General features: G+C 39.0%; 1 protein-coding gene across 1 annotated transcript in view; it reads right to left on the reverse strand.

The window, feature by feature from the left end:
- Positions 1 to 24,716, reverse strand: part of shtn1 (shootin 1) — a 283,793-nt gene extending 259,077 nt beyond the window's left edge. Inside the window, exon 1 of the mRNA XM_039737252.1 lies at positions 24,564 to 24,716. Coding sequence (XP_039593186.1) covers positions 24,564 to 24,615 — 52 coding nt within the window. The 5' untranslated portion in view covers positions 24,616 to 24,716. The remainder of the gene's footprint in view (positions 1 to 24,563) is intronic.
- Between the last annotated feature and the right edge of the window lie 1,267 nt (positions 24,717 to 25,983).

A 25,983-nucleotide genomic window follows, 5' to 3' on the forward strand; every position in this document is an offset into this window, starting at 1 on the left:
GGCCAGAAGAAGGGCAAGAAAGACTGTGAGAGGCCCGGACTTTGGGGGAATTGGTGCTGGAGGCACTGGGACGTGCACTGAACTGTTTGTATATATTGTATATAGTTGGGTGAATAAATGAGTGTGCTAGGTGATAAACCGTTTTCCGTCTGTCCGTGTCCAGGTCCCGTTCCACAATATATATATATATATATATATATCGGCAATCTCATGTTCCCTTCTTCCATCTCTCATGAACATGATCCCAAGATAACCTGAACTTCTCCATTATGGGCAGTTTTACTCCCTTACCTAGACAGAGCAATTCACTCTTCCAAGTGAGCCTGCTGTATAGACTCTGTCTCTTTACATCACATAAACATTTGTATCACAGCCTAGCTCTAACATATACTCTGGTGCTAGAATGTGGACCCCAAACATTTCATAATTTATTTGTTTGTTTGTTTTTTTACATTTCAAATTTAAAGACACTCATGATGTAAATTATACATTTTTTCACAGTGTCTTAACTTTCTTACCTTTAGTATGGGTGAAATAATGTTATTTCATATTTTAATGACACTCTTCATTACTTTAATTATTTGAACTCTGAATAAAAATAATATTCATGATGAGTTATCTCGAGTTTGAAACTGGGACACATTTTTCTCTATTTTTTGCTGTCTCAATATACTTTTTGACACGTCTACGGTACCTACTCCACTAGATGCCATCTGCAACAAGCAAACACAGGCTATGTACTGTATAAAACTGTCTGTGTGCATTTTTGGCTGCACTATTGTACTGAAGGGGGAAGAAACACTGTGGTGCCACAAATAGCAGACAGAGCAATTCATGATTAAAGGGCATAGGAAGGAGAATATAATATCTTTTTTTCTTCCATAATGAATCTTTGGATATCTGGCATATGGAGACTGGAGAAAACTAAAAACTGAATGCTGATGTATCCCTTTCTTGCTTTCCCAGACACTTTACAGAACTCGCAAACTCTTTCTTCTTTATGAGCTATTCTATTATTGATGTGACTCAAAGTATTGACCATTTTTCCTGTTTTCAACTTTAATTGTCAGTTCAGTTTCATCTTTTTGTCAGCTTACCCAAAATTATACTGACATATTTCATGATACATTGTAGAATTCTTGGCTAAAGAAGCAAATTAATACCAAGTGATAATGCTCCTTTTGGTTTACACTAGCGATGCAAGTTAAAACCATTTGGGCATTTAGCTGATTTTGAGATTAAAAAATGTTTAGGAACTTAAATTAAAAACAGTTACCATCTAAATCTTACACCTTACACCTAGTCACAATGCACTTTACATAGAAAAAAGAAACAGGATTTCAACATACATGTAGTCTCCTTGACAATATGCAGGTTAATTCTATAATTCCAATTTGCACAAGAGAATCAAATCAAGTGTTATAAAAAATTAGTCATTGGCTGTTATACGTGAACAAAGAGTTTTGGAACCCTTCCATTCTACTCGTCCTTATTTTGCATGTTCTACAGATGAGCACAACGTAATTATAAATATAGTAAGTGTTCTCGCACAGGCAGTTGCACCTTCAAACAGGCATGTAAACAACAGTGAGGATAAGATCAAGATAGATAGAAATATAGAACTTTTTTTGTCCCAAGGGGACAATCTGGCTTTTTCTTTAAATAAATAATAGACAAAACAGATAAATAAATATTATATACATATATATATATATATATGGTGTGTGTACACAATATATTGTGCATATGTAAATATATAATCTTTTTTAAGTTTGAATCACAATCTTATTATTAAGATTACATGTACATACACATAATATGGTCTCAACACACAGGAGAATGACGAAAAAGAAAGAAACTATGAACAGAAAGAAAACTTCTGACTTGGTAGTCACAGTCAGGCATTATATGCCTTGAGAAAACAAAGTAGAGAGAAAGCGTACTTTAGCGTGACCGAGATACTGAAGTATGTAGGAAGGCACACTAAAAAAATGAAGTGTCAGAACTTTCTCAGATCAGGACAAAATACGGAGAGTACAATAAGCAATAACCTCATACTGTATGTAACAATAGTCAGTGTCAGTAAAGACTTGCTGGTACAGCCATTATAAGAAATGATAGGGTCATTTGCAGCTGGGCAGCATTTCCTACTTACAGGAATGCAGAGTGTTATTCAATATTTTAATTTTCGTAAAAGAAAACTATGCTAGCTTTTAAACATTGTGCTTACAACTGAAGGGCTTCAATTGTTAACATTTTGACTTTCTTTGTTCCTATTGGAAAGAGTCTTTCCAAATGCAAGCATCTAAGAGCCCATGTGTACTTTTTGTGTTGTTTTAGAACTTTTTTCTTTTTTAAAATTCTAAAGACTTAAAGTAAGTACACTCACTGTTGTTTTAAATGCATGTTTTTAATGTTTTATTGTTGCACAGGAGTGTCCCTCAATTTCCAAATTTGTAGCAAATTAATCATTTTAAGTGTAACATTTGTAAGTGTATTCCTTCCTTACATGGGACAATTACTTCTTGGAAATTACTGTAAGGGAGGTGAGCGTACATGCTAATTAATGTTGTAATTGACTTTCATAAATAGATCTTATCTAGTTAAATAAAGTTACTAGTCCACCATTCAAATTCCTCTTTTTACTTAATTCCATTATTCACATGTTGAGTGGAAATGGCTAAAAAAGATCAGCCATAACATACTTTACCTCTTTCTTAACATGAAACAAACACGAGAGAAAATGCACTGCAAGGGGGCAAGAATGGGAAAAAGAGAAAGGCATTCCAATGCAAACAGGAGAACACATGCTGCACATCTGAAATCCCACCTCCTAACATCCAGGCACCAGCCAACAACAGAAGAATAAAAGTTAAAATATATTGCTCAGCCTTTCTGTTATGCAGACAAACATTTAAGAGTCACAGTGTATGGAACTATATCTACGTGAATATTTTCTGAATATTTGTATACATAATCACACTGGATAATTAGAATACAGTATGCCCAGAAATGAGAATGTATAATATGATTAAGCATTTTTTTTAATTAAGCACTTGTTTCACTATGTAATTCTGCACCTTTTTATATATAAACGTCTATGCGTGGAAATCTGTGTGACTGTCCGGCATAGAAGTGAGGGGTGGAGTCAAGATAAGGGCTCCACCTTCAAGGAAACAGAAAACTTGCTTAGCCGCTAATAACACAAGCGGGGCCAGCATGTCAGCAAAACAAAACCTCAGAAGAAAGACAAAGTTACTTAGCCACTGACATCGGCAAAACGATATCCCTTTTACTTTTCCTCTCGTCGCTAAAGCACAAGCGATGCAAGCTTGTCTCTACATTTCAAATTTTTTTCCGATGATTTCAATAGTTTCTAGGACCCCAGGCTTTTTACAGCACGGGCTTACACAGCTAGTATAAGATATTATTTTAAGCATATTGTAATCTCACCAATATTGTTTAAGCACTGTTAAGCACTGAATGGCATTGAACTGTCAGATAAGTAAAATACGGGAATGCGCTGATAAATACTGAGTCTGATACTCCACCAATGAACTGATACCCTGAAAACCAATGCCAAATACAAGGTGGAGGATTAGTAATACAAAGGGCATGGTTTAAAATCCAGACAGCAAAGCCAGCTTAATGCCAAGAGAAGCTAATCATTAGCATAATGAATAAGGGGCATGGATGGACAGAAATTAATGAGAAGTGGGCATGACTAAAGAGTGATTGCACAAAAGTGGCAAGATTCCATTATGTGCTCTCCATTAATAAAGCAGGCATGTCAAGGTATCTTATCTATTTTTTTTTTTTTAAATTGAATTAATTTTATTGCAATCATTCCATACAAATCAATCAATTTTTACAAAAAGTAGGATTGAAAACAAGTCGACCCCCACCACTGGGAGAGAGAGCATGGCCAACAGAGTAAAACTTAAGGCTTGTAAACATACCTAAATTGATGAGTTTGATAAGCCAATAGAGATGAATGGAGAAGAAAAAGAAATACAGAAATAATTGCTTCCTCTGTGCTTTAAGAGCTTATTCTAAAATATTACTGATTAGATCCTGCCATGTATTGAAAAAATCTGTACAGATCCTCTAAATGAGTATTTGATTTTTTTAATTTCAAATAGTATAAAACATCGGTTTCCCACTGACTTAAAAGAGGAGAGTTAGGATTCTTCCAGTTTAGCAAAATAAGCCTGCGTGGCAGAAGTGTAGTGAATGCAATCACAGTTTGTTTGTCCTTCTCCACTTTAAACCCATCTGGAAGAACCCCAAACACAGCTGTTAATGGGTTAGGAGGGATTGTGACACCAAGGCTGTCTGAAAGGTAATTAAAAAGTATGGTCCAGAATGATGTTAATTTGGTGCAGGCCCAAAAGATGTGACCCAGTGAGGCTGGGACTTGATTGCAGCATTCGCAGGTTGGATCTTGCCCTGGAAACATTTTGGAGAGTTTTAGGCGAGACAGATGTGCTCGATATATAATTTTGAGTTGAATAATTGTATGCTTTGCATATGGAGCTCAGTGAATTCTCTGCATTGCTATTTTCCACTCCTTTTCTGATATATTAATTGAGAGATCTTTTTTCCCCAGTGTCCTCTTGGATCTTTGAAAGGGAGGGACTGTAAAATAACTTTGTATATTGCAGAGATGGTGTATGAGTCCTTGAAATTGAGCAATATTTTTTCCAGCATGGATGAAGGTGCAAGATGAGGAAAATCGGAAGGTTCTGTTTAACAAAGTTCCTAATTTGAAGATAGTGAAAGAAATGTGTAGCTGGAATGTTAAATTTGGAATGTAATTGTTCATAGGATGCAAAGAATTGTCTATATAAAGATCTCTAAGCAAGTTAATCCCAAATTTTTTCCAGATATTAAAAACTGCATATGTTTGTGAAGGTTGAAAGAGGTGGTTCTCTTGCAGAGGTGCCACAGATAAAAGCTTCTCCATCTTAAAATGCTTTCTACATTGGTTCCATATTCTGAGTGAGTGAAGCACAACTGGGTTATTAGTATATTGCCTTTTGCATTTATTGGAGCACAGAGCAGGGAATATAAAGAAGTACTGCAGGATTTTACTTCTATTGTGGACCAAGCCTGTGTATGTTCATCTATTTGTGTCCAGGTTTTTATAGCTTGTATGTTTGCTGCCCAGTAATAAAACTGGAAGTTAGGTAGAGCCATGCCACCTTCTGCCTTTTTTTCTTTGTAGGGTCTCTCTTTGGATACGTGGATGTTTTGAGTTCCAAATAAATGAGGTTATTGTTGAATCTAATTGCTTAAAAATGATTTATTGATGTATATTGGAATGTTTTGAAATAAAAAAGGAGCTTAGGAAGAATATTCATCTTAACAGTGTTAATTCTTCCAGCTAGAGTGAGATGAAGGGTTGACCATCTATGCAAGTCTTGCTTAATTTTTTCCATGCAGATGGCGAAATTTTGTTGATAAAGAGCTTTATGTTTACTTGTGATGTTTACCCCTAGGTATTTAAACTGTTCTGCAATGATAAAAGGTAGGGTGTCTAATCTAATATTATATGCTTGAGAATTCACTGGAAAGAGTACACTTTTATTCAGATTAATTCTGAGACCAGAGATCTTTTGAAATTCTGTGAGTGCTGTTAAGACTGCAGGCACAGAATTTTGTGGGTCTGATATATACAGTACCATATCATCTGCATATAAGAAATTTTCTGTTCCAGTCCTTCTCTGATAATCCCCTTTATCTGATCAGCATTTCGACAGTGTATTGCCAGTGGTTCAATGGCGATTGCAAACAGTAGCGGTGACAAGGGGCATCCTTGTCTGGTACCACGTTCTAGTTTAAAGTAGTCTGAACAAATGTTGTTGATACAAACTGAAGCTTCTGGATTGGTATACAGTAGTTTGATCCATGCACAAATGTTCGGCCAAACCCAAATTTCTCCAATGTAGTAAAAGGGTATTTCCATTCAATCATGTCAAATGCTTTTTCTGCATCCAATGATAATATTATTTCTGGGGTGTTTGACTTAGTTGGTGAGTATATTACATTAAACAGGCGTCGAAGATTTGAAGATAAGTGTCGACCCTTGATAAATCCAGTTTGATCTTGTGATATTACCGAAGGGAGCACTTTCTCCATCCTTCTAGCTATGATTTTTGAGAGTATTTTAACGTCATTATTCAAAAGTGAAATTGGTCTGTATGATGCACATTGTAATAAGTCCTTATTTTGTTTAGGAAAAGGTGATTAATGCTTGGCGAAAAGTTTGAGGAAGAGTTTGATTGTCTCTGGCTTCTGTAAATGTTGCTAATAGGAGGGGAGCTAGCTGAGCGGAGAATTTCTTATAAAATTCTGCAGGGTAGCCATCAGGGCCTGCTGCTTTCCTGCCTTGAAGTGACTTTATAGCATCTAGTAATTCTGATAACACCAGAGGTTTATCGAGTTCCTCCGCACTAAAAGTATCTATTTGTGGTATCTGTAATGTATCCAGAAATTCATTAGATTGTGTATTGTCTTCTTTAAACTCAGTAGAATATAAGGATTTATAGTAGTCTCTAAATGTGTGCATTATATTTTTGTGGTCGATGATTTTGTCTCTGTTCGTGTTGGTGATTACTGGATTGCGTTGCAGACTTCTTGCTTGTGAATTTGTTGAGCTAAAAGCTTATTAGCTTTCTCTCCGTATTCATAGTGTGACAGTAGAGGGCAGTATCGCTCCCTTGAACCCTCAGGTATCACGCCAAACACCAGGTAAAAGTGCTACAATAAATCTTTTTATTATAATAATGTGCACTAAGCACCCTCCACTCCACACTACTCATTAAACAATCACAAATACTCAATAAACCAATCCTCCAGCTCCCAGACGCGTTGCCCTCCTACCACCCAGCTCAGCTCGCCGTCTGGGAGCTCCCTTAGTCCTTTTATATTCCCCGACCCGGAAGAGTTCCCAATCCAACAGTCCACAAGTCCTTATTCCTTCCGGGTCAGGGTAAACAATGCTTTCCCTCACTCCGGAAGCCCGTCGCTCTTCCTGGGATGAACTTCCGGGTCATAGTGCGCAAGCAAGTCCACTGGCCTCCCGACAGCGACTCCCAGTGGCCCCCAAGGTATCCAGCAGGGCTGTGCATAAAAACTACATAGTCCATGAGGCCCTGCTAGAATTCGAGGCCCGTACATGCTCTCGGGAGAGCTCCTCCTGGTGGCCTGGGGGTGAGGGCCGGAATATGAAACCGGCCATCCATTACAATTCCCCCTTAGCGTCAGTCGGGCTTTGTTCGTGTGTTCCAGGTCCCCAAGAGAACCTAGGGGGAATGGTGTAACGGTTGTTCCTCCCTTCTGTTGTTCTCCGAGGACAAGCTCGCCAAACGTGTCCCGACTGACGACAGTTGTAAAACCGCCGTCATCCTCCCGGTTGTCTTCCTTCCCGAGACCAAAAACATCTCAGGAATTCTGTTAACACCTCCTGTCCGTCAAGGGAGGTGTTACGGCTGCCTCGCAGCTCTCGACCCGTTTTCCCATCTTGTCAGGAGACCCGCGCTTTACTTTGGGGATCTCCTGTTTACTCTGGGGCTTGGACACAGCTGGGGACTCTCTACCAGAAAGAGAGAGCCCCTTTGCGGTCTGTACGCCTATTGATTTATGTTTTTTGGGAGGCGGTGTCATCAGCGCCGCATCGCTCCGGGTAACAGCACTGTTGAGCTGTACCGGTACGATCGGTGCTTCCCCCGCCCCGTATGTCATCACGCCCCACTCTCTTGTTGGGCACACTGTGCTTTGACACTCGCTACTTATTAACCGCGGTGCCGGTTCGCACTGTGTCCCTTTATACTGTACAATACGGGCCGGACTCGCCTGTATTCCCGCATCGATCATCACTGGAGCCTCCCGACCAAAACACTGTAGATAATCCCATATCCTTTTCAGCGGTGCTTCGGCCGTCGCTCCCAACTCTTCCACTTCTTTTTTAACGTTTGTTAATGTCTGTAATAAAGCACATACAGGCTCGAGCAATTTCTCGAAATCCTGCAGTTCAAAAATTTATTTAATTCAGCTGGAGGTAATTTTGCTTCTGCCTTCTCCTTACCTGCCGGCCGGGAGCCAATAAGCACGTCCTCTCCGGGCATGTGTTCTGCTGGGTCTTGCAAAGGCTCTTGGGATTTGGAGTTTCTTAGTTTAGAGGGCCGGGGTGGCGCCACTGGCCGACTGCGATCTGCCTTTTCTATTTTATTGGCGGACCATTCAGTCACGTCCCGTCCCTCATTACTTTCATTTAGAGCTGGCGCTGCTTCGCCTGCCTCCCCCTTCCCCTTCAGGGAGTTTGATTCCATCGAGGAAGCGACGACCTCACCTATGCACGATAGTGGACCTTCTCCTTCCCACAATCCATCTGGGGAGATCACGTGCCCATATTCGGCGAATAGGACCGTCTCTTCCTGGTCAGTTGACGCCATGTTTTGTCTATGGCTTACCCGTCCTGCCCCAGGATAGTCCAGGTGACTATCGTCAACCAATAGGCTTAGCCCCTGAAGAGTCCTAGAATGGCTCGATTTTTTTCTTATCGCGGCCATCTTGCCTGGGTGTGAGGTAGGCGTCCGACTCGTCGTTTGTTTTCCGAAGCCAGGCCTCTGCAAAATAAGACAAAAAAATCCCTGACGCTTCGGGCATTTTTTCGGCACGTACCTCCGAAGTTAGAAGACTTGTTCCCAGTTCATCTAGGGAGTCTGGCGTGTCCAATATCCGACAATGCTCCTGTCATTGTGCCACACGGTTTTGCTCGGCCCTGATCAGCGTCCTGTCCTCCTCACTCCCAGTCAGGTAAGTCCAGGACATCTCAGCTTCAGTTAGGCCTTGTACCCAGCTGGTATTGTCCTTCTTTTTTCCTGACTTCTTCCCCATCACGTAATGATGTAAGGCAAGGCTTTCTAATGCAGTATCGCCTGTAGAGGGTGGCGTTTCTACCTCTCGTGCTCTTGGACGGGACCTTCTTAGGGTTTTCTGCCCACACAAATTTTACAAAACAGGTCCTCTGCCAAATCGACGGCCAGAGAATCCTGCCGACTACACCAGTGTGACAGATGGGGGCACTATCGCTCCCTTGAACCCTCAGGTACCACGCCAAACACCAGGTAAGTGCACTAAGCACCCTCCACTCCACACTACTCATTAAACAATTAGAAATACTCAATAAACCAATCCTCCAGCTCCCAGACGCGTTGCCCTCCTACCACCCAGCTCAGCTCGCCATCTGGGAGCTCCCTTAGTCCTTTTATATTTCCCGACCCGGAAGAGTTCCCAATCCAACAGTCCACAAGTCCTTATTCCTTCCGGGTCAGGGTAAACAATGCTTTTCCTCACTCCAGAAGCCCGTCGCTCTTCCTGTGACGAACTTCCGGGTCATAGTGCGCAAGCAAGTCCACTGGCCTCCCGACAGCGACTCCCAGTGGCCCCCAAGGTATCCAGCAGGGCTGTGCATAAAAACTACATAGTCCATGAGGCCCTGCTGGAATTTGGGGCCCGTACATGCTCTCGGGAGAGCTCCTCCTGGCGGCCTGGGGGTGAGGGCCGGAATATGAAACCGGCCATCCATTACAATAGTAATGATGTCTGGATTTATAAATTAGTTGTTCAGTTTCTTTAGTTGCCAAAAGGTTTAGTTCTGAATGCAGAGCCTGCCTTTTCCTATGTAGAGCCTCGCTTGGAAGGCTGGCATGTTCTTCATCTATTCTAGTAATTTCGCTTTTTAGCTCTGCTACTTTCTTGGTTTCTAATTTATTTCTGTGGGAAAGATATGAGATAATCTGTCCTCTTAAGAAGGTCTTAAGAGTTTCCCAGAGTATTCCTGCAGAAATCTCTGAGGATGTATTTGTCTCTAGGAAGAAACTAATTTGTTTGGATATAAATTCTGTACAATTCTCGTCTGCTAATAGAAGTGGGTTGAGACACCAACTGCGAGGTGAGTGTGTGGGGCTTAGTAACTTTAGCTCCAAGATCAGAGGTGCATGGTCAGAAATAACAATAGCATCGTATTTGCAAGATTTAATTGTAGGCAAGAAATTATTATCTATAAAGAAATAATCAATTCTTGAGTAGCAATGGTGTACTGGTGAGTAGAAAGAATATGTACTTGAGTTTGGGTTTAAAAACCTCCAGGGGTCTGATAAGTTGTGATCAGTTATAAACTTTGTAATTATCTTTGCAGTGTTAGATGTCGTCCCCCCTGTGATAGAAGTCCTATCTAAGAATGAATTTAAAACACAATTAAAGTTCCCAGCCATTATAACTTTATGAGTGTTCAGATTGGGAATGGATGCAAATAAATTTTGTATAAATTCCTTATCATCAACATTAGGTGCATAAGCATTTATCAAAATCATTTTACAGTTAGATAAGTCTCCCATGACCATTACATATCTCCCTTCAGGATCCAATACTACATCTGATGCTACAAATGAGACTGTTCTATGTATGAGAATTCCCACACCTCTAGTTTACTTTGTAAAGCTAGAATGGAACATTTGGCCTGGCCAGTCCAGTCCTTTTGCAGCCGGAACTGATCCTTGCTTAGTAAGTGGGTCTCCTGTAAAAATACTATTTTAGCGTTTAAACCTGTTAGGTGAGAAACTACTTTCTTTCTCTTTAATTCATGATTCAGACCTTTAACATTCCAGCTCACAAAGTTAACTATCCCATTATGGAGACACTGATTCTGAATTTTTGATGTCATTTTATAGTCTTAACTGGAAGTGAGACAGCTTTAACCTTAATTTCCTATTTCCCCAAGAGTTATTGCCATGCAGCCTATTGTTACGTTGGTAGTTATAATTATAAAGATTAAAAGGATAAATTAAGTATAGATATGGCCTGCTCTCTTTCTCTACCCCCCCCTCTCATTTTGACTCCCCACGTGAGGCTGAACCTCACTTCACACAGTCCCGGTCCTCTTACATACCCAGAGACAAAGCACGTCCAAAGCAAAACAAGCCCCCACGCAGCGGCGTTTTAGGATTAAAAAATAGAGATATCTATTACCAATATATTCTAAATACTATATGCCTAAATATAATCATTAACAAACTATGAACTTAAAATATATATAATCTTCAGAAATCTTCATGTATTAAGATAATAAACCCGGATAATAAACCCGGGGAATGGTGTAAGAAAGTGGTCCAGAATAAGCATAGTAAGTCTTGATGCAATAATAGAAATAACAATAAACCAAGGGTATAAAAAAAAAAAAAAAATTAAGCACAAACATCTATAACTGTAATTAAAACATAAACAGATAGCGTCCAAGTAATAAAGAGGATATTTAATGATAAAAACCTGTATCTTAACAAATAGATCAGACAGTAGGTTATTTATCCTTGCCATGTCATGACAGGCTTTTCTGCTTCTTCCTTGCTGGCGAAGACATAGAATTGACCGTGCAATTCCACTTTCAGTTTGGCAGGATACAAGAGGCTGTATTTGATATTGGCTTGCCGTAACCGCTGTTTAATGTTGTGGTTATTTTCATATATAATCTCTTGCTTTTGTCTGAGGAGTGCCATCACCTCTAGCTTAAATAATAATTTCTTGAAGCGAATAATAAAAGATCTAGGTCTAACGGTATTTGATCCGTATACGCGATAAGCCGCTGCTATCTCAGAATCTGCTTTAAAGTCCTCGACAATTATTTTAGAAAATAGTTCAGCTGCGAATTTCACTGGGCTTGGACTTTTTCAATTCTCAGGTAGACCTTCGATTCTAATATTATTCCTTCTGCATCCATCTTCCAAAGCAGCAGTTCTGTCTCTGAGTTTTTTGCATTCGGAGTTGGCAGTTGTTGCTTTATCTTCAACACTGGCAGCTAGATTTTTGGCTGATTCAATCCGAGTTGTGAATGTTTCCTTGACATCCTCCAGTTGATCAGCAAGTGTGCTCAGTTTAGATGAGGTTTCCTGAATGTGCTCTTCAATTTTAACCACCATATCTTTAAAGACTGCCTCAAAGCGAATACATATGCGTTCCTCCAAGTCTTTATTATCCTGCTGCCGCATCTGTTGCAGCTTCTCATTTAGCTTCCCATTTGCATTTTCCCTTGCCTTCTCATTTGCCTCCTTGCTTTTCTTTATATCTTTCTTTATCTCTTGCTTGAGCTTGCTTGAGTTCAGTGATCATCACCTTCAGTTCAGACAGATCATTTCTGCTTTCGTGCACCGTAGGTGAAGTGGTGGGTTCTATTGCAGCCGGTGTTCCTGGCTCGTGTGAAGTAGTTGAGAGCTGAAGTTGAGGGGGAGTATCTTATCTATTTTAAGCTACTGCATGTATAAAAATGTCCTCAGGCTCAGGGACAGCAGCTCTCTCTGTGGACAGAACACGGCTTTTTATTATCTTTAAAAAAATATCTAAACTTTAATCAGAAGGCTTTTGGGCTCTGTGTGCTTTCCGGGCTTTGGATATTATTGGTTTGGGATTTTATTCTATGACAAATGCAGTCTACATGACCTTCTAGTGATCAGCAGAATACACAAAAAATAGACTGAAAATTAAATCTGTCCGTTCTGAATTACTGTAATTTGACACTGATTGCACATATTTTCATATAAAAGTTTACATGTTGCTGATTTTTTGTATACTGTATATACTCACATATAAGTCAGGTCTTGAAACCCGAAAAATCGATCATAAAATCAGACCCCAACTTATACGCCTTGCCTCCTCTAATCTCATATCAGTTTCTCAGACGCATCGAATTTTGTTGCAGCAGCTTAGTTACCAATTTCTTTTGCTATTTAAACAACATTGAATTTAAAACTACCTTCATATTTTCTTCTGATCGATCGCTCCATCGTAATACAGGATACTCTTACGATGAAGGTGTATGAGTGTGTGACATACAGAAAACACAAATGAGTGCAAACATTGCTGCGGAATATTTCAGGTATTACCGTGTGGTCGTGTACATAGAAAAAAAAGTCAGTATGCCCCGTGGTTACTCTCTCAGGTGGGCGTTAGCATATCATTATCCCTTGGACCAATAACGTGAGTTTTCTGCATTCGACTTATACAACCGACATTATAAAATACCAGAAATTATACGATAAAATCAAGTCTCGACTTATCTGCGAGTATACAGTATATGGTAAAACATTTTCCAGGTTTCATAGCTTTGACATCCTTAGTTTACAGTATGACACCTGACATGGGGCAATATAACATAAATCCAGAGAATATTGTTTCAGATGTCTTGTTCTAAATCCAAGACATTTCTAGCAAATGTAGATGTGCATTTTTGCTTTTCTTTCAATCTCCCATGTTGCCAAGCTGAGCTGCTCAAGCTGCCTTTAATGATTTGCTAATCATTTGCAGTTGATTTGGTGCTACTGTGGCAATCTGTAATAAGCAGAGGACAAAATGAATAATGTAGTGTTTTAGTATTATTTGTAAAACTACTTTATTGGTAGCATTAAAATGGGAACTGAATTCCAAAGTCTTAAAATACAAGAGATGGAGTTTCTCACCAAACGGTATAATGATTGGTTTTCAAGTCAAAATAAAAGTGAATAACTGCTATTATTAAAATATTGAGCTAAAGATTATACATTATTGATAAAGAATACAGAAACTGGACTGGGCACAACATTGAGTTGGAGGGTATATTGTTGTTGTCTAGCAGTGTTTTAACACCAGGCTGAACCAAGGCCATTGTGCCCTAAATAATGCTTATATGTTATCCCCTTGTTCAAAGATATCAGTGAGAATAAGCTAGTCTAGTGTGAGTATGTACCAAAACTGTGAATAGATGAGTAGACAGAATACTACTTAAAATCACAGCACACTACAATACATAGTTCACATTTAAATCATAAGGAAATTAAACTCAAACAATGAGCCAGTTAATGTAAATCAGACCTGGCCATCAATGTATCTAAAGCAATTTTGAGCAAGTGTATTAAAAAAAGGATAATGAGCAGAGATAAATCAGGATTGCTGTAATGAGCTCTACAATTAACTGTTGGACAAAGCACAACACTATTATATTTGAAGAGGAAGGAAATAATGCAATGAAAATATGAAAATAAGTAAAGTGACTAGGTAATATGCAGACATAATTAAAAAAAAAAAAACTACAAATAAATGAGCGATCGCACCAGCAGGTGAGAGGAACATACAGTAAAAGGTGACAATGTCCCCTGGTAAGGACAAGACTCATGTCTGACCCAAACAAAGTTGCTTACAAAAAAAAAATAAATCAATAACAAAGGCAACTGGGCTTTCCAATAATAAAGATTTGCCAATACATAATGTAGTAAATTCACATCTGACACGTAGGAAAGTACAAAATGTGAGGGGAAGGGCCCTTTGCTGGTATACCTAATTGCAGAGACAGGATACTCACACCAGTTCACATGCAGACGTGACTAACAAGACCACTGCAGTCAGGGACTGAGCACAGATTAGCCAAACAGTGACATCTTTTAAAAAAAATACCATATTTAAGAACACTTACCTGGCTTAATACGCACTTTTTCAAATAAGAAGCATGTGCTTGAAGCATATAGTGTTTTTAGTACTTTCTAATACTCTTAACATTGTAACTCATTTGCATGGGACCTTCTTTCCTCAAATCACTAAAAGTGCTATGCATAATTGTATTTAATATAGAAAAAGTTTCCAAATGACACTACAGATGTCTAGATTGCAGATTTAATGCAATAACTCCCCTGTTAAGTTGCTGCTCTTTAAAATAATTGACAACATACATTTTGCACGCTGATAATACGCACAAATTGTCTTTTAATGTCAATTTATTATTTTTTGCACTGCAGTAAAACACTTTTAATCTCCAGGTTTGCTGTGGGACATCAGCACTTCAGACATGCTAAAAGACAGTAATTAATACCAACCTATTCAGTTTAATGAGGACTGTTTGCATTACGGCTGCTAACCACTTGTGTACCAACTTTGTTTAAAAGGGTCAGCAGATGCATTAATGTAATGCATAATTTTAAATATGGCATCTACAAGATGAGACTATCAATGCAGGGTGCACAGTAGGAGGTGCGGCCTTAATGAAAGACCTTGAACAAACTAGGCTATTTTAGAAATAGCACAGATTTTTCTCGATGGCTTTACGCTTAATAAATGAGTTTCTTTTTTTATTAGTCTAAAATTAGATTTGAAAAGACATTCGCCACAAAACACATTCCCCTGCTTGTCATAAATGTGATTCATAGTCAGTCATTTGTTACTGAACGCCGGCTCATTCAAAACTAATTCAATACATTAGAAAAATTACTTACAATTTAAAGCAGCAGCCACGGTAAAAATAAAAAATGAAAAAAAAAAAAAAGTATTAAACATTATATATTTTTTCTGGTGGACTGATATCAAGGGTCAAGGATGGTTCCCTTATACCAGATGTGGCCAGGATAGATTTTGGCTTCCTGTGATACAGTGATGGTAAAGTGGTTTAGGAAAACTGAAGGAAGAATCTATATTCAAAAAACATATGGCAGATGGTGTTAATAAAAAAAAAATGATTCAGCTATCTAGTACTGCTGTGCTACCAGACATTCAGCACAACTTTAGACACAGGACAGCCTATTTAAATCACATATTTGAGTATTTAAAAAAGTGAATAAAGTACCAGATATGAATACAAGCTATATTATTGATGTTGACTTTAACAAACCCTTTTTAAGTGGAACCCCATGATAAACCATCAAATGACAAAAAGCAGGAATTCTGGGTGCAATGTACAGATTGTTATGGCAGAGTTTATGTTACATTTTTTCTCTTGTCAATTCCATCCTTCTTTGGCACCAGAAGTATGGAGTTGAAATCAATTATTGGGTTAATGGAAATGGAGTTGGAGTCTGAAAAACTGTACCGACTCCAACTTCAACTAAATGTAAATTTTAATATAATGTGTTAAAATTTCCAATTTTTTGATAAAAAATACAACCTCTTTTTCAACTTTGCAAGTTTGGTCTTTTGGTTAATGTTACTCAATGTTTATAACTTCTATAATACAGTGGTGTGAAAAACTATTTGCCCTCTTCCTGATTTCTTATTCTTTTGCATGTTTGTCACACAAAATGTTTCTGATCATCAAACACATTTAACCATTAGTCAAATATAACACAAGTAAACACAAAATGCAGTTTTTAAATGACGGTTTTTATTATTTAGGGAGAAAAAAAATCCAAACCTACATGGCCCTGTGTGAAAAAGTAATTGCCCCCTTGTTAAAAATCACCTAACTGTGGTGTATCACACCTGAGTTCAATTTCCTGATTACTGCCACACCTGTTTCAATCAAGAAATCACTTCAATAGGAGCTGCCTGACACAGAGAAGTAGACCAAAAGCACCTCAAAAGCTAGACATCATGCCAAGATCCAAAGAAATTCAGGAACAAATGAGAACAGAAGTAATTGAGATCTATCAGTCTGGTAAAGGTTATAAAGCCATTTCTAAAGCTTTGGGACTCCAGCGAACCACAGTGAGAGCCATTATCCACAAATGGCAAAAACATGGAACAGTGGTGAACCTTCCCAGGAGTGGCCGGCCGACCAAAATTATCCCAAGAGCGCAGAGACGACTCATCCAAGAGGTCACAAAAGACCCCAGGACAACGTCTAAAGAACTGCAGGCCTCACTTGCCTCAATTAAGGTCAGTGTTCACGACTCCACCATAAGAAAGAGACTGGGCAAAAACGGCCTGCATGGCAGATTTCCAAGACGCAAACCACTGTTAAGCAAAAAGAACATTAGGGCTCGTCTCAATTTTGCTAAGAAACATCTCAATGATTGCCAAGACTTTTGGGAAAATACCTTGTGGACTGATGAGACAAAAGTTGAACTTTTGGAAGGCAAATGTCCCGTTACATCTGGCGTAAAAGGAACACAGCATTTCAGAAAAAGAACATCATACCAACAGTAAAATATGGTGGTGGTAGTGTGATGGTCTGGGGTTGTTTTGCTGCTTAGGACCTGGAAGGCTTGCTGTGATAGATGGAACCATGAATTCTACTGTCTACCAAAAAATCCTGAAGGAGAATGTCCGGCCATCTGTTCGTCAACTCAAGCTGAAACGATCTTGGGTGCTACAACAGGACAATGACCCAAAACACACCAGCAAATCCACCTCTGAATGGCTGAAGAAAAACAAAATGAAGACTTTGGAGTGGCCTAGTCAAAGTCCTGACCTGAATCCAATTGAGATGCTATGGCATGACCTTAAAAAGGCGGTTCATGTTAGAAAACCCTCAAATAAAGCTGAATTACAACAATTCTGCAAAGATGAGTGGGCCAAAATTCCTCCAGGGCGCTGTAAAAGACTCATTGCAAGTTATCGCAAACACTTGATTGCAGTTATTGCTGCTTTTTCACACAGGGCCATGTAGGTTTGGATTTTATTTTCTCCCTAAATAATAAAAACCATCATTTAAAAACTGCATTTTGTGTTTACTTGTGTTATATTTGACTAATGGTTAAATGTGTTTGATGATCAGAAACATTTTGTGTGACAAACATGCAAAAGAATAAGAAATCAGGAAGGGGGCAAATAGTTTTTCACATCACTGTAAATAATATAATAAGGCCACAATAGCATCGCTACAGTTTTAAACTAAAAACATTAACAGGTCATGGTGCTAAAAAGCCTGATGATTCACTATGGCAGTGATAAAATGCCGTAAATCTTGTATGTTATGTGCGTTCAATCAACATAGTAGATATAGAAGTCTAATTACAAATAGAGGAATCGTAATCAAAGTCGGTGGTACCATAAATTGAGGAGTCGGAGGCGAAGGATGTATGTACCAACTTCACAGTGCTGGGATTTTCTGAGGATGCAGATTCTTTATCCATTATCTTTTTTTTGTTTTAAACTAGGGGGCTTTGCCCCTGCTTGTTTTGCTCGCCAACCCCCCGGCCTGCGCTACGTGCCAGCCACTTTGACCAGGTAACAATCAGTAGGTCATGCTGCATGATATCATGGGTTAAATATATAAAGGTTGACAAGGACAACTTCTGTTTATCCAAGTATGACAGATACAAAGCAAAGCATGTATTTTAAAGCAGTTTGGTTAACAGTTTTTCCTATTTTCTTTTTTACAACATGTTTACAGCAATGAATTTTGACTTATGGTATTCAATTTCTGGTTTCTACTTAGTTTTGTTTCTGACTATGCCTTTCTCCCGGTTTCTTTTAGAAATATTATTGATCTGAATGTGCCTCTTTGCACATCATAAAACAGACAGATGCAAGAAATGGCAGTACCTCAGAAAAGTATTCACTGACCACCAGTTTTTCATATTTTGTTGACTCAAATTTTGAATTTGAAACAGATTAGATGAGGATTCTGCCTGTGATTCACCTAATTAAGGGGAATGAAAAAAAAACACTTCAACAAAGAAATGAATGTCATTAAGCTTAAAACGTATGCACCACATCTCTAAATACAGGCATAAATTTGGCAGCATATATCTCAATAAGAGAAGTGACACAATTTGCAGTTGGAATCTATCTTTGTGGTGAATTAGAGGATTAGCTACTTTAAATTAATCTGTGAAGGTAAACCCATTCTCTCTCTTTCGCTTGTTGCCACAGTAAGGCAGAGACAATCAAAGAAAACTACAATTTGAAAGGAAGAAAGTATTCAAAGCAAGTCAGAGATCTGATTCTAAAGAGGAAAAGGCATAGAAAACATAGAAAAGCACTTTCAAGGGCATTAAACATCCCTTAGTACTCGGTGAAGACCACTGAATAGAAGTAAAAAAAAAAATACAATAAATAAAATATAAAACTAACTCCACAGTGCCTAGATTTAGTCAAACCTACAAACTAAAAAGCCAGTTACAAAAGTCAATGGCTGTAATTAACGATAACTGTAATGGACAAACAAAATAAAGATTACAGGGGATGACATTAAATAACAGGACTAGGAGTCAGATGATCAACTTTGATGGTACAATGGCTTGTAAATGTCTTGCTGCAGTCTATAAACTGTAGTCTGGCATGTTCATTATCCAGGTGTGCCAAAATGGTTTTAACTGCACAGGACAGGGCATCCTTTGTCAAGTGATGGTAAAGACATGCAAAGTAGAGGTGGTCCAGCACACTACAATATTACATTTAACGAGCCCCAGCAACAGTCTCTCAATTAATCATAATGAGAGTGAGTGAATGCCACTGGTCTATAATCAAAAAGGACAGTCCGCTTTTGTTCCTACAGCACAGGGACAATTATTGTCTTTTTAAAGTAGGTGTTTAATAATGCTCGTTACCCACAGAAGAATAAATCAAGCAGTACTGCAGGAAATCACATGGATTTTGTTATTGAGATCAGCAGTGATGCACCAAAACTGTCATGTTTTAGCCAGGGTGTGTTCCCTGACTTTGTGCCTTTGTTTATTTTAATGGACTAACTAGGGGGCTCTGCCCCCAGCTCTCTTTGTTTGTCAACCCCCAAGCGGGCGCTACACGCTACCAACTTTGCGGCTCTGCCACTCACGTATGGGGAAGTGGATGTACAATTTAAACAGATTGTTTGTTACATATGCATAATACAACTAACTATTTTACATTACTGGAATAATTACCCATACTAAAAATAGTAAAACGTAATAAATTGAAAGAAAATTGTTTCATGATGTGTTAGTGGTATTCGTTATGTTATACGTTTTCGTTCTGTTTGGCTTTGAAATTAACACGCAAATACTTTTTAAACTTACACTTTTACAGTAAAAATACAATATAAAATTTCATCAATATCGTTTTGAATTTTGATTCCATTTTTGGACTTACATCGTGACAACACAACGTATAACTGCCTATGAGTGAATATCATTTCTTTCTCTCTAATAAATAAACCGACTTTTTCGAAAGCTTGTCTCTGTGATTTGTTAATTGTTATAGCAAAAGCTATTCTAACGGGAAACTAAATGTTTTAATAAGAATGGCATATCAAGATCTCCTTTGGTGTCTAATGTTATCCGCAGAAGATGTACTACATTACCTTTCCTGTCGCTTGTTAAACTTTTACATGTTACAATTGTTCGACCAATTTTGAATACAACTAATTTTGTCCTATTGCATAGCCCATCATTCATACATAAATTACACAATAACAATACGATACATCCTTCTTTCAACAGTAATTCGGCCAGTGGAAGACCAGATGGTGTTAACGGTTGAAGATATTCTTTGTGATATTGTAAGATGATGTTTTCAACTTTCACACCATCACCACCAACTGTTTCAGTATAGTCTATTGATATGCATTTAACCAATTTGCCGAGTTACCGATCGACAGTTTTCACGTCAATTCATTTGACTTCATCATTTCTCTGTGCTACGACTGCCCATGTACTAATTTCTTCTGTTGATAGCCCTTCGGGATAAAATTCTTCAACAAGATTTGGACATAATAAGTCTTCTTTTATTGGGAATTTAAAGTGAGGAAAATGTTAAAAATTTATAAGAGCTGAGAGTGCAGGCATTGTGTCTGACAAAAGCATTCACACGAATGAGGGATGAGAGGTACATGGGCGTGGGTCGTTAACCGGAAATGGTTAAGAGGAGGGCGGGATCCCGTCTACCAACTTGAAAAAATCTCTTGCCAATAGTCTCGTCTTGTCTCAAGTTTTTCTTTTATAATAGAGAGATGTGTTTTTGTTAATATTACCTTGTAGAATTATTATTTAAGTTTCTATGTATTTTGTGTACTCCTATGTTCCTTGTACTTTGTGGGTGAAACCCCAAGAGGCAGGGCCACTCTAAGATTATTGATGAAGGATTGTCCTTAGCCTTTAAATTCTGAGACCAGGAGCAGATCCTTCAGTGCATCATTGATTCATAGGGTGCATTTTCTAAGTAGGTATTGATTTTCAGCCTTTTGGATTTTGCTTCTGTTTTGTGGATTCTCACTAATGAACTGTAATTTAGGGTCTGTCTGCTTGGGGGTATATTTTTGGCAGACCTTTTTGTCAATTTTGTCCTTTATTACATGTATATAAATAAACACCTTTATTTGTAAAGATTGTGTTTTGGTCTTGTTCCTAGCTAAAGGTTTTTAGTTCCTCTGTCAGTAAGGGCCCTTTTGTGTATTTTTGATATATTTTAAGACTACTATATAAATATTCTGATCTTTAAAAGTCAGACCCTTTTACAGGCCTGTGTAGGCCAAAGCCAGACTGTGGAATCTGAGGTAGGGGGTCTGGTGTTAGGCCTTCTTTGTGGATAGTTTTGCAGGCCTTCACCTCCACAGTATTCTCTTTAAGCCAGCATGTCTGTGACGTCATAACACCTGATTTCCAGAACACACTCCTTGACAATGGACTATCGCAATGTTGCTACAAAAGGAGAGTTAAAACATAACAATTTTTGATACTTCTTAAAACAAATGTTACAAATTAAATGTTATTATAAAAAGATTCTCTGATATTACAAACCCCAAACAGATATAAAAAGCCATAGAAGGAGTCAATACACAGTACGGGTACCCACTTTTATAAGAACTGGACTTAATGGTCTAGGCATACAATACAAGAAGGTGCAAAACTTTAAGGTGGCTGGAAGTAAATCAGAAATTTACAGAATCAAAGAAATTTTCTTCTCATATAGAAGATTGGAAAAGTATGTAGTCACGGAAAATCTTAAGATATTTTTTTTTTGCTAGAGAAATGAGGACCCCAGCTATGAAATACAATTCTTATTAAACACATTATTAAGACTTTTACGTCCTGCAATGTCATATACAGCAATATATGGAAGTGTTTTAGGAACACAGTGGAGAAAAAGAACCCTTGAAAGTTTGACTTTCACCTCATAGATAATTTCAAATCCAAAGAGGATATGTTGTTACACAAGACATGGTGTTCACGGTTCATCACAGCACATATGTGGTGAAGGCAGCTGATCAAGCTGATTAACCTTGGCGGCATGAAGCACTGGTGGGCACAGCAAATGAGAAGAAGGTACACTATCACTCACAAGTTCTAAATGCTAAAACTGAAGATATACAGTATTGTAATTCATGGCAGCACAGATGGCTTCAGACACTTTGTCCTGTGGTTGGAAGCACACGCCATTAGTAATGATCCAAAAGTTGCTGGAAACTACTTTATCTCAAGAGTTTCAAGCTTGAGAGGTGACTACTCACAGACAGAGACATGGAAAACGGACATGTGGAACATAGGCTTCTGTTTTTGTGAGGAAATCACACTAAAAGTGTCACAGGAGAATGGAATTGCATTTATAGGCTCAATACTGAAAAACAACACATTGAACAGTTATGGGTATAAAAGATGCTTGCACGTACACGTTCCAAGCATGAAGTATAAACCGGCACTTACAGGGTGTGCAGTTTGTTATCACCAAGTAACCTGAAAGTCTTTGGAGAATGCGTGTGAAAAACAGGGGTACTCAGCACTTGAGCTGGGCTGCTGGGTACTCACCAGAACTCCACATTGGCATTTCCTCGTTCTGTCCTTATGAGTAAAGGGCAATTAATGTAAGCACGCCAGTGCATACCTGCACTTCCCCCAGTACCAACCCGTAATTAGAAACTAACAGTATATTCTTTCAATAAGTCTTCACACCTCTAAGGAGGACACTTTCAATTGTTACCAGCTATATGTGTGAATATCAGTGCTCTCAATGGGGATACTCACCTAAGTGCTTTGTCAAAGTGCTCAAAACCCCAAAAGTGACACACCCCATCCTGCTCCTCATCAACATCAACAATCAATATGCTCGAAACCCCAAGAGGGAACAGTTTATGTTATGCCTAGACACCCAAAAAAGTGATAACAACCCTAATACAATCAAAACTTAGAAATGCCTCTGGACACAGAATCGACTTCAAAACCACGATTAGCATTGCCAGATACTACAGTAGCCAAAGGAGGACACAGAAAATTGGAAAGGAGAACAAGGGAGGACACACTATAAGTTTCACTCAGGGGTTCTCCTAAGCAGTACTTGAAGAGTAAACAAATATGTTCCTGCATGGGGAGGGGAGGTGGTGGCCCATGGCTTTTCAATTGCTCTAAAACAAAGAACAGGAGATGGAGTTCAGACTGTGAGGTGCCAGTACTGAAGCCCCTTAATAGTGCCAGTACACCAAACTCAAACTCTAATGGATACTATAGGCATGCAAAAGCCAGACAATTTGAATCTTTTTAGCCCTGGCTGCCATATGGAGGACATGCGGACAAAACCAGACATCTTGCAACCCTACCCAGGATGCAAAGTTCACGAGGTGAGACTGCTACCTACTGTACTGCCCTCATGCTAGCAAAATCTGTTAACTTCTAGGGTCCTGCTCAGCATTGCCAAGTCCATGGTTTTCTTGCCCAGTTGGCCTGTTTTTGATCAGTGGTAAAAATGGACTTCGTGGGTTGCATTTTTTGAGCTATGCATTTAAAAACAATGTGGTATTTTAGGCATTTTTACAATATTTTTCATCTATCTGGCACCGCTTCCACTGCTATTTGTACTTGTACCAGTATATGTTCTTCATCTTTGTAAAATGAATGTGATGGTATACACCCGTTCTAACACTGTGAATTATCTCTGAGGGGTCACCTATAACACCCACTTCCCCTCCAGGGATTCGATGGTTTGATGGTATGTTAATAACCCTCTCATTCTGACTCCGCCCCCCGCCTTCCCGTGTCTCATTCTGTGAGTTGGGTCCAGCCGCAGACCTCTGTGGGCAGCCAATTGGATTGCAAGATTTTGACACTTGGTTTACTTGACTTGAGTCAGATAACCCTCCCCCCAACCCTATTCTTAATCTCAGAGCCACGACCTCCTCAATGGAGCGGAACTCTGGAGGTCTGCAGGTAGAGTCTATCTAGGGTAGGGGGGTCGTCAATTTGGCTATTTTTAGGCTCTCCTTGGAGTATATTTTTTTAAGGATCTGGCAAACCTGTTGGAGTCTACCCGAGGTGCATTTCCCCTTGGGATTAATAAAGTATCTATCTACTTGTGTCCGAAATATGCGTCGATTCCTCATGTTGCACTGTTAAATCGGTAAACTGAACAGTTGTTACCATATAAGGCGCGGCTTATGATTGTGCCATTAATGGCGCTGTAATAAATCAATCCTTATTAACACCGATGGGAGTAAAAAAACTATGGCTCGTGCAAAGTATTAAAATTGTAGATTTTAAACATTCAACTACTTTTTGACAAACGCGACTCTAAGTGTACACCACCAAACAACAGACGGGGGTAAAAACGTTTACTTTCTAAGTGCTTTACTTCGCAATTTCTCCTTAAACAAACTTTGTTATACAGCTTTGCGTTTCAGCATTGCCTCAGAAGGGCACTCAAACCTAAATCTTATTGTATCAAATAACTTCTCGCCACTTTCGGATTGCACGGTAACGCTGAGACGTGTACAACGGACGAAGCGTCCACTCTCGAGCGTGACATCTGACTGGCAGAGAAACGGACCGCTATCGACTGTTGGCGTCCCGAGTCGAGCACCGCACGTAAGGACCGGCAGACAGGAGCCATCCACCTCTCAGCTTGCACGAAGGAGCCACCCTTACCTTGATTTGTAAGTCTTGTTAGCGTCTCCATCTTCCTTTTTGCTTTATCCATGACTGCAGGCTAGAACAATGTCCACAACTTTTGCTTGAACTTTTACATTGATTTTTTTTTTCTCGCCTACCGCAGGATAACCGGAAGTAGTCGACTACCTGAGCGCGCGCCTGTGACGCTGAAAGGCGCGGTCCGCCAAAGAAACACCTGGAAAGTAAACAGCAGGCCACGAAACGGGGCAGGGGTACGTATGAATGCAATCAAAGTTCACTTTTCGAAATCTCCACAGCAGGGGTCTCCAACCTTTTTGTCCCTTGAGAGCTACTTTTACAGAATGAAAATGGCCGAGAGCTACTCGTGTTCTCTAACGTTTATTCTCATAGCTTATTTCAACCCAAACAAACTGAATAAGCTTGTCTTGCCTGAACATTTACAAAATGTTGGTGTCCACAACTCACATTTTGCATTAAAACACCACAAGAAATATTTAGTTCACCTGCAAGTTCATTTTGTATGCCTGTACGCATGTTCTAATGTATCTCATACTATTGAATTAAAACATGAATGCTGTCAAAACAATTGCAATACCAAACCCACAGATATAACTTCTTCATTTATCATTTTGTCACACGTCACTGTGTCACTTGTCCAGTTGCATGTGTGATGTGTTGTTTAGTTAGTCAGATGACTCAACAAGAGAGGTGTGTGGTGGAGTGGAGCCACTGAGGTTCACTCCTATGTAGTCATTTTAATGTTCGTCTGTCCGTCGCGTTCTGAACTTTGATTTCATGACATTCACATCAGACTCACAGAGGTATGGAGACCCAAACAAAGCAGACATTTTCAGAGCTGCTTGCTGAAGATTCTTCTAGTTATCTGGCTCTACTAAGCTCCAGAAACGCTGAGAATGCTGTTGAGACTTTAACTGTGCATTATTTAGAAGGTTTACTAATATATAATATAGTGCTGGGGGGTATACTGGTTCATACCGAAAACCGTTTATTTTTGTTATGATATGGATTTTTCTTATACCGCAAAACTGATTTAAAAAGCCTAAACAGTGTTCGGATGTGGAACCAAACAGCTATTTACTACAAATGCTTAGGAGCTAAAGTTGTCGCCGGAGGCAGCAACAGAAGCAATTTGCTGTACCACCTTAACCGCAAACATGTTTTGGAGTACCATGAATGTATGGAACTAAGATTGGGACCCTCCACGTCCTCCGGTAAAACTGAAAAAGCTACAAGACACACGAGTCAGACGTCACTTGTAGACCCGTTTGCTAGAGGTAGTGCCTACGACAAAAAAACCAAGCGGTGTATCGAACGCCATTACAATCCATATAACTTACGTGTCCGTGGACAGAGATTTTAACATTAACAGACAGTGTAGTTGGTTTACAAATCATATTTACTATTTATTCCTTTT

This window comes from Polypterus senegalus, chromosome 1 (genome assembly GCF_016835505.1).
Source record: "Polypterus senegalus isolate Bchr_013 chromosome 1, ASM1683550v1, whole genome shotgun sequence".
NCBI classification, from domain to species: Eukaryota; Metazoa; Chordata; class Cladistia; order Polypteriformes; family Polypteridae; genus Polypterus; species Polypterus senegalus.